This window comes from Berghia stephanieae, chromosome 10 (genome assembly GCF_034508935.2).
Source record: "Berghia stephanieae isolate SIO BIC M18660-M18661 chromosome 10, UCSD_Bste_1.3, whole genome shotgun sequence".
Classification (NCBI taxonomy): Eukaryota; Metazoa; Mollusca; class Gastropoda; order Nudibranchia; family Aeolidiidae; genus Berghia; species Berghia stephanieae.
The window spans coordinates 4,351,923-4,361,922 of NC_088369.1; the positions used below are offsets into that span (position 1 = coordinate 4,351,923).

At 39.3% G+C, this 10,000-nt stretch overlaps 1 protein-coding gene across 1 annotated transcript in view; it reads left to right on the plus strand.

Annotated features, from left to right (window-relative positions):
- LOC144956103 (sodium/potassium-transporting ATPase subunit alpha-like) overlaps positions 1–10,000 on the plus strand; it is a 46,429-nt gene that overhangs the window by 5,534 nt on the left and 30,895 nt on the right. Inside the window, exons 4-6 of the mRNA XM_078886451.1 lie at positions 619–707; positions 4,494–4,607; positions 8,066–8,200. Coding sequence (XP_078742577.1) covers positions 619–707; positions 4,494–4,607; positions 8,066–8,200 — 338 coding nt within the window. The remainder of the gene's footprint in view (positions 1–618; positions 708–4,493; positions 4,608–8,065; positions 8,201–10,000) is intronic.

The window sequence follows — 10,000 nt, forward strand, 5'->3', positions numbered from 1 at the left end:
GTAGACTCCCTTTCATTGATATGCGACCCATCGTCTCAAAACAGTATTATGTCGGGATGAACCAGATACTCAAAAGTCAAAATGAAAGCTAAACTGGTCAAAATTTCGATTTATTGGTCCTGGTACCCTGAAATATGATATTCATTCTTGGAGAAGGCTCTTACTCACATTCTCTCACCGTACTCAGGTGTAAAATGAGTACCTGGCCGTTAACAGCGTTGTCTGCGTCCGAAAAATTGTAATATCGCCTAACAGGCGTCATGTCCCGTCCTACATGTTAAATGTTGCTGTTGACCAGGGACCCCTTGTAAAGCGCTTTGAGCACATTTAGTGGATATTGCGCTATATAAAGTTCGATTATTAATTATTATTAGGGGGCGTAAAAGAGTGAGGCTGGATGAATTTTGATGACGACCAGCATATATGTAGACTTGAGAACTATATCCCATCACTCTGAAACCAGAGAATTAATTACACAAAGTACCTAACTATACATCGAGTCCTCTGGAAGAGTGGTTTTACTCTTCCAATGAGATTGGAACCATTTGTTTTTTTGTTTTTTTGACATCTGACTTTTGTTCGTTCCCTTTTTTTATTTTTGCACTTTTCAAATTCCAGGCTTTTCTTTGTTACTGTGGCTGGGTGGTATTCTTTGTTTCGGAGCCTCCCTATTTGCCTACACTATAGGTCAAAATTTCAAAGACAACGTGAGTACTCTAAATGCATTGAACTTGAATTAAATTAAATTGAGCTGTTTTATATAGAGCAATATCCACTAAACGTGCCCATAGCACTTTACAAGGGGTCCCTGGCCACCAGCAACATTTAACATAATGTAGGACGGGACATGACTCCTGTTAGGCGATATTACATTTTTTTTTCGGACAGAGACAACGCTGTTAATGGCCATGTACTCATTTTGCACCTTAGTGCGGTGAGAGAATGTGATTAAAGAGCCTATTCCAAGGACTCAAATATGCGCCAAGTGAGGCTCGAACTCAGGACCGTCCGATCAGAAAGCGAGTGTCATACCACAAGACAACATAGCCGCATTGCGTTATTTCTGATCTATATATAGAGAGAGGGAGTACGTGTGAAGGAAAGTATTGGACTCACAATTGGCGGGGAAGAGGAACATAAAGGGACGCCCAAAGACTAGATGGTTGGATAAGGTAAAGGACGATATGAAAGAACTGGGCCTGGAGGAAGATGAGGCTCTGAATCGAGATGCATGGAGATGTGGCATTCATTATAGCAACCCTGCTAAATGCGGGATAAGCTAAAAGACAAAAATTGAGCTTTTATATAGCGCAGTATCCACTAAATGTGCTCAAAGCGCTTTTCAAGGGGTTCCCTACCAACAGTTACACATAACATGTAGAACGAGATCTGACGCCTGTCAGGCAATATTGCAATTTTTTTACGGACAGAAACAACGCTTTTAACGGCCAGGTACTTATTTTACACCTGAGTACGGTGGGAGAATGTGAGCAAAGATCCTTTTCCAAGGACTCAGCTATGCGTCGAGCGAGGTTCGAACTCGGGACCCTCCGGTCCGAAAGCTAGTGTCACACCACTTGACCACATAGCCGCAGAAGAAGATATAGAGGGAAATGTGACTCACCTTCTTTAAATGGTATTATGTGGAGATAATGAATAATCCATCCGGAAAGAAGAAGGAAGAAAGACCAAGGTCAATCTGCAGGAGAGTGAGAGACCGTCTGATAGATCTAAAGAGGTCAGGGCGAGATTGCTGGCAGGAGATAGAAAGACTGGGCAACGACAGAAAAGGGTGGAAAAGTTTCATCGGCGGTTTATACCCACTCAAGGATGAGGATGGAAGAAGAAGAATTTAATCATACTCTTCCGCCACGACATCATAAGATATCATCCCATGGGCATTCCACGAATATAGATAATTCATCAAACAAGATGTCTGATGTCAACAGGAATCACCCATGTTGTCCAGGTGAGCAAATTGGCGGTTATGATATTGCCCAAGGAAAAACAACGAAATTACCTGAAGTGGGGCTCGAACCCGGGTCACAGTGCAATGCCTTAACAACTCAGCCACTTTGCCGAGAAGAAAAGCCTAGTAGTAAAAGCGGATTTACAATTAAAATATTACGAGATTCGAACATTAATTCCGTTGTAATGTAAGAGGTTATATCTATTCTCAAAACAAAAAAAGATGTTAAAAAATAGAATGGAAATCAACCCCAACTTTCATATATAATTGAGGACAGCGTGGCTCAGCGGTATGGTCATTGCTTCGTACCGAGAGGTACATAGTTCGACTACCCTTCGCGCTGTGTGGCCTTGAGCAAGTTAAGTCTCCTCGCCCTAACTTACTTTGAGGTTTAGCTGCTGCTGACGCGAGGGCTAGTCTACTTCCCTTGGAATAGACCCTAAAGACACATTTCCCCCATGAAGATGAATGAAGAGAATTATTTTTATTTATATATTTTTATTTGTGGTATAAATTCAATTTCCAACTCCTCGTACATCCTTCATGGAATGCCTAGACAACGGGATCTAGTGGCTATGTCGTCTTGTGGTATGACTCACGCTTTCGTTATTGTACCGTTTCAAGACGATTAATTAATAAAGTGTTGGTGCATAACATAATCAGATGGTCGGAAGATGAACATTTTGGATTTGCATATTTATTTTTTTTGAATTTTCTGAAAGAATATGTTCAACAGAGCAGTTTAATCGTTATAATTTCAAGTAAATCCGGTGATTTTTCATGAAGTTATGGTCAGATGTATGGGAAAGGTATCCAGCAATTTTTCTCAAATTTCATACTTTTTTTCAACTTGTCTCGCTGTAACAAAGTTTTCGAAGTGAAATTATGCTTTGATATTTCCCGAAGATGTACAAAAAGGGTTGATTTAATCATTTGTGACAAGAACTCATTTTTGATAAAAATTGACGTTCTAACTAAACATGGCGATATCTCAGTTCAAACCTTTTCACCATCAGACTTATTATGTCATTCACTGTAACGACAAATAATTATTCAGCTAAGTGATCTAGTGATATGACACGCATTCCGAGCGGAAAGTTCAGGGTTCGAGTTCCGCTCTGAGTCTCGTATAGACACGTCCTTGAAAAAGGCTCTTTAGTCACGTATTACCTCCCCTTATTCATGTATAAAATGAGTGCCTGGCAGTTACAAGTGTTGCCTCTGTCGAAAAATAATTGTACTATTATCGCCTAAAAGAGGTATTGTCTCCTTCAATATGTTAAACGTTGATGTTGGCTAAGGACTCCCTTTAGAGGACCTTGAGCAATTTTCGTAGATAATATATTATATATATATATAATATATATATATATATATATATATATATATATATATAATAATACAAATTGTCACTCACATTTTTTGTGGCCGAGACGTTTGTTTCTGTGTCTCTTTACACGTCCTCAGTCGGCGTAATCCTTAAGCCGACTGAGGACGTGTAAAGAGACACAGAAACAAACGTCTCGGCCACAAAAAATGTGAATGACAATTTGTATTCTATATTAGCTCTAACCATCATTATCGAGCACTTTCGTACCTACGAGTACCCACCAAAACTCATATATATATATATATATATATATATATATATATATATATATATATATATATATATATATATATATATATATAAATAAGTTACTCGTGTATGCGCAACATAGAACAAATAATTTCAAGCCACAACAAAAAAATATTAATAAACCACCGACAAGAGCAAAACCCACCCACTAGAAAATGCAACTGCGGAAATAAAAACATTGCCCGCTAAACAAACAATGCTTAGAATCAAGTTTAATTTACAAAGCCACAGTCACAGAAACTAAAACAAACAAGCAAGAAAAATATGTAGGACTAACAGAAAATAATTTCAAAACAAGATACAACCTCCACACCTCAACATTTAGAAACACTAACAAAAAAACATCCACAAAACTCAGCGAACATATTTGGAAATTAAAAGACAACAAACTAGACCACAACATTTCATGGAAAATTTTATCTAAAGCAACAGGATACACATCAACATCAAAACAATGTAGCTTATGCCTGGAAGAGAAATATACTATAATCAAACACCCTCATGAAGCCACACTCAACATGAAAAGTGAGATGTACGGAAAGTGTCCCCATCGGCGCAAATTCCTCTTAATTAACTTCAAACCGGAACCACTTCAAGAAACAACAACAGTCAACAAAACAACTCAGTCCTGACGATGGCAAATTAAGCCTGAAACATTGATGTAGACTGTCCCAAACATTGTGGTAAATATTTTAAATAATAATTCGCTCTATTACTACTTGTCGAGCACTTTTCGTACCATATTTGTATCAAACACGATTCAATATATATATATATATATATATATATATATATATATATATATATATATATATATATATATATATATATATTCTTAATACTCGATGAAATACTTATTAAATTATCTTCTTTTTCAACTTTCAGTTGGGTCTGGGCATCGTATTGGTGATCGTGGTGATTTTGTCAGGGCTGTTTACATTCTACCAGGAGACCAAGAGTTCAAATATCATGTCGTCTTTCTCCAAACTGATTCCAACGGTAGGTAAATTTAACTCGACCCGGAGATTACGGTGGTGACTTAAAACAAAATATGAACAACCCAAAACAGAAACAACCATTTGTTCATTTCTATAAACTTTCATGAAAATTTTGAAGTAAAATTTGCACTTCAAACATTTGGATTTAATATTTTTATCCGATATGTATAACGTAAAACTAGAATTAATTGTTTAGTTTAGTAAATTTTGAATCCATTTTTCCCAAAACCACTTTCCTATGGATTATTGTTTGCTTCAAATGGCCAAAAATTCAGACAATTATTTACATTTCCCCCAAGAATTATATAACAATGTGAAATTGAATGTAACCTTCAAATTAATATACGAAAACAGATAAAATGGACGGTTCGGGTTTCCCATTTACCAACAAAACAGGATGAATGAAACACTTCAAACGAATGAGATCACGTGGTAGTGTCGTTAAGATTTTAACAACACCACTACCACATTATCTCATTCGTCTGTAGTGACTCACTCATCCTCTTTTGTTGATAAAGAGAAAACCCGAACCGTCCATTTTATCTGCTTTCGTATATTAATTTGAAGCTTACATTCAATTTCACATTGTTATATATTTAATTGAGCTTTTATATAGCGCAATATCCACTTAACGTGCTCAAAGCGCTTTACAAGGGGTCCCTGGTCAACAGCAACATTTAACATGTAGGACGAGACATGACGCCTGTTAGGCGATATTACAATCTTTCGGACAAAGACAACGCTGTTAACGACCAGGTACTCATTCTACACCTGAGTACGGTGAGAGAATGTGAGTAAAGAGTCTTTTCCAAGGACTCAACTATGCGTCGAACGAGGTTTCGAACCCAGGACCTTCCGATCCGAAAGCGAGTGTCATACCACTAGACCACATAGCCGCACAAACTTTCTTCGAGCTTCGAGCAGCAACATTTACATTTCCCCGAATAAATGTAGAGAACTGTCAACTCTTTTCAAATCAGAGCGATTGTTCATTTTTCATAAAATGCGACATGTGAACCATTACTTTAGACGCCTCGCAAATTATATTATACGAGGCAGTTCCAACTGGCCGTTTTAGTGGCATGCGACACAACCATTGTTAATTCTAAATTAAATTTTATGAAGAGTTAGAAAAAAATGAGCTTTATAATGCGCAATATCCACTAAATGTGCTCAAAGCGCTTTACAAGAGGTCCCTGGTCAACAGCAACATTTAACATGTAGGACGGGACATGACGCCTGTTAGGCGGTATTACGATTTGTTCGGACAAAGACAACGCTGTTAACGGCCAGGTACTCATTTTACACCAGAGTACGGTGAGAGAATGTGAGTAAAGAGCCTTTTCCGAGGACTCAACTTTGCGCCGAGCGCGAGACTCGTACCCAGGACCTTCCGATCCGAAAGCGAGTGTCATACTACTAGACCACATAGCCGAGTTGTGGTTACATCTTGCTGTTTTCCGTTTTTCTGGAATTAATAATAAATAATTATCCAAAACTTGAGCCTTTGTCAACAAATCTAAATCAACAATAATTTTTTTAAAGTGACAACAGTTGTGGACAAATTATAAAGTTTCGTCCATGCTTCTTTGATCCTTAATAGGATCCCATAGTCGTAACGTCACTTCCTTCCTAATGACGCATGGTAACTTAGTAACATTGGCTCTAAACTATCGGAACAATGGCGGACGCCCGTATGAAATATTTCCCCGGCGAGCATAAAAGCCTATCCAGAGGGGAAAAAAACATAAATTTGATCATTTTTTCACTTTTACACATTCTGATCACAAGACATTATGAAAAGTTCTAGCCAGCTGGAAGTAATGATTTTCTTTGTTTAGAACCAAGATGGCCGCCGTTGCCGGGCTGCGTGAATCAGACTACTGAATCCAATTAGAGATGTTATCTCTGCTATTGTTTTGGTGCTAGATTGTCACTTGTCACTTTTACAATTGAATTTTTATTAGTAATCCAAGAGGAACTCGTAAAAACTAAATTTGCCCACAACAAGGGGGTAGCGTGGCTCAGCGGTAAGGTCTTTGCTTTTACCCGAAAGGTGCCGAGTTCGATCACCCGCCGCTGCGTGAGTCACTTCGCTTTAGCTAAATTTGCGGCGCGCATTGAGGCTTACGCCTGGGTTATTCCAGTCTTCCCTTAGAATAGACCCTAGATACAAATTTCCCATATGGGATGAATAAAGGGAATTTTTAAAAAATATGCTCATAAAATCTTAATAACGGTGAATTTTTGTGCCCCTTGTAACAACAATAACCTTTGTTACAACCTTATACAGATAGAACGAAGTTGACGTCACTCGGGTCTTTGTTATTGTTTTTTTCCATCCACTTTTATGAGTAATTCTCACTAAACTGTACTAACCAGACTATAAAAAGTTCATGGTTACACACCGTTTTGTGTGTTCGTCCGTTAGACTTCCGGATTGCAATGTTGTGAGTTTCTTAGCCAAGCGCATACTATTGATAACATCAGTCACTACTCACTCAATCCTTTCCGGACCTGCTGGTACTTGAAGCGATGCATGCAAGGGGGATCTCCACCGACTCCTGTCTGCTGCTATTCTCGAGGGACATACCTCTCTGCTTCAGGTGGTCCCTCTCTCTCTCCACGATAAGTCCCCAGGACTCCCTGGGGCGGCATCATTTCCTCTCACCATGGGTCATCCATCGCAAAGCCTTCCTTGTAAAAACAAATCACTGGAACCGAATGCTTCGAAAAATAGAGACCAAAAAAAAAAAAAATATACCAAACACGGAACATTTCGGGCTCAAACCCCTTCTTCAGCCAATGACCAAAAAAAAAAAAAAAATATATATATATGTTTTTGTTTTGTTTTTCTTATTGCTAAAGATGGGCTTAGAATCCGAAACGTTCCGTTTTTTTTGTTGGTATTTTGTTCTTTATCGAAGCTTTTATACTTGTTTTAGTTCATTTCTTTTTACAGTCCACGGCTATAACAGCTTAGTATCACAAAGCTTTCTTTGTTATTAGTTTCGCCAGGTCTCCGACAGACCAAATGCCTCAATCTATTCATTGCATAATGGAATGATATTCCCATTTTTTGATTGAGCTTTTTAAATATATATATATATATATATAGCGCAAAATCCACTAAACATGCTCATAGCGCCAACATCAACACTAATCATGTAGAAAAGGACATGACGCCTGTTAGGCGATTTTTCAATTTTTTTTCTGACAGAGACAACGCTGTTAACGGCCAGGGACTCGCTTTACACCTGAGTACGGTGAGATAGTATGAGTAAAGAGCCTTTTCCAAGGACCCAACTATGCGCCCGAACGAGGTTCGAACCCAGGACCTTCCTATCCGAAAGCGAGTGGTATACCACTAGACCACATAGCCCCATAAGATTTGTCCATACTTCTCGAACCCTTAAGTTAAGATGCTATGTCTTTTTATTTCTGTCTATTTTGTTTCAGGCTGCGACGGTGACCAGAGACGGTGAGGTCCACAAGATTGAAACCAGAGCGATCACCGTAGGGGACATCGTCCACGTCAAGTTTGGAGACGCCATTCCAGCAGATCTTAGAATTGTTTCCAGCCATAATTTAAAGGTAAGGCTAAAACGTGTCCAAAGTGACACATTCATTGGAGTGGTAGGGACGCCATTCCAGCAGATCTTAGAATTGTGTCCAGCCATAATTTAAAGGTAAGGCTAAAACGTGTCCAAAGTGACACATTCATTGGAGTGGTAGGGACGCCATTCCAGCAGATCTTAGAATTGTGTCCAGCCATAATTTAAAGGTAAGGCTAAAACGTGTTAAAGTGACACATTGGGGAGCAGGCACGGGTGGGGACGCCATTTCAGTGGGACCTTATAATAATGTCCAGCCATAACTGGAAGGTAAGGTTAGAATATATCACAGTGGCAAAATAGGGAACAGACACTGGTAGGGACGCCATTCCAGCAGATCTTAGAATAATGCCCAGCCAGTCATAATTTGAAGGTAAGGTTAGATAGTATGTCAGATTTACAAAAAAGGGAGCAGGCACTGGTAGGGAGGCCATTCCAGCGGGTCTTAGAATTGCGTCCAGTCATAGTTAGAAGGTGCGCCATATATCACAATGACAAATTAGGGAGCAGGCGTCGATGGGAACGTTTTTTCCATCATCATTATTGCCTTTTTCACCCTGGGTCAGGGTATAGGCCACAGACAAACAGTTTCCATCCTTCTCTATCCTGAGCTAACTTTTTTTTATCTCATTCCAGGTCTTACCACTTCTCTGTATATCAGCTTCTTTAATTCTTATCCATGTTCCTCGTGGCCATCCCCTTGATCTTCTGCCCTGAGGGTTCCAGTCCAATACTTTCTTTGTTATAGTGGAGTCATTCTTTCTAAGCGTGTGTCCAATCCACCACTACCGTTTTCTTCCTATTTCCTCTCCCACTGGTTTCTGCTGTGTTCTTTTCCATACGTTCCAAATTTCACATCCATACAGAAGGACAGACTTCACTTTTGAGTTGAAAAGTCTTAGCTTTTCCAGTGTGACCTTAAATTATCTCTAGCCATATCTTGAAGGTCATGTTAGAATATATCACAGTGACAAAATAGGGAACAGGCACTGGTAGGGACCCCATTCCAGCAGATCTTAGAATAATGCCCAGCCAGCCATAACTGGAAGGTAAGGTTAGATAGTATATCAGATTTACAAAAGAGGGAGCAGGCACTGGTAGGGAGGCCATTCCAGCGGGTCTTAGAATTGCGTCCATTCATGGTTAGAAGGTGCGCCATATATCACAATGACAAATTAGGGAGCAGGCGTCGATGGGAACGTTTTTTCCATCATCACCATTGCCTTTTTCACCCTGGGTCAGGGTATAGGCCACATACAAACAGTTTCCATCCTTCTCTATCACCATCATCATCATTGCCTTTTTCACCCTGGGTCAGGGTATAGGCCACATACAAACAGTTTCCATCCTTCTCTATCCTGAGCTAACTTTTAAAAAAATCTCATTCCAGGTCTTACCACTTCTCTGTATATCAGCTTCTTTAATTCTTCTCCATGTTCCTCGTGGCCTTCCCTTGATCTTCTGCCCTGAGGGTTCCAGTCCAATACTTTCTTTGTTATAGTGGAGTCATTCTTTCTAAGCGTGTGTCCAATCCACGTCCACCGTCTTCTTCCTTTTTCCTCTCCCACTGGTTTCTGTTGTGTTCTTTTCCATACTTCTTCATTTTTTATTCTATCCATCCATTTTATTCTGAGTAGCTTATGCATGCACCTGTTTACGAAAATCTGTATCCTCCTTATACATGCCTGTGATGCGTTCCAAGTTTCACATGCATACAGATGGACAGACTTCACGTTTGAGTTGAAAAGTCTTAGCTTTTCCAGTGTGACCTTAAATTATC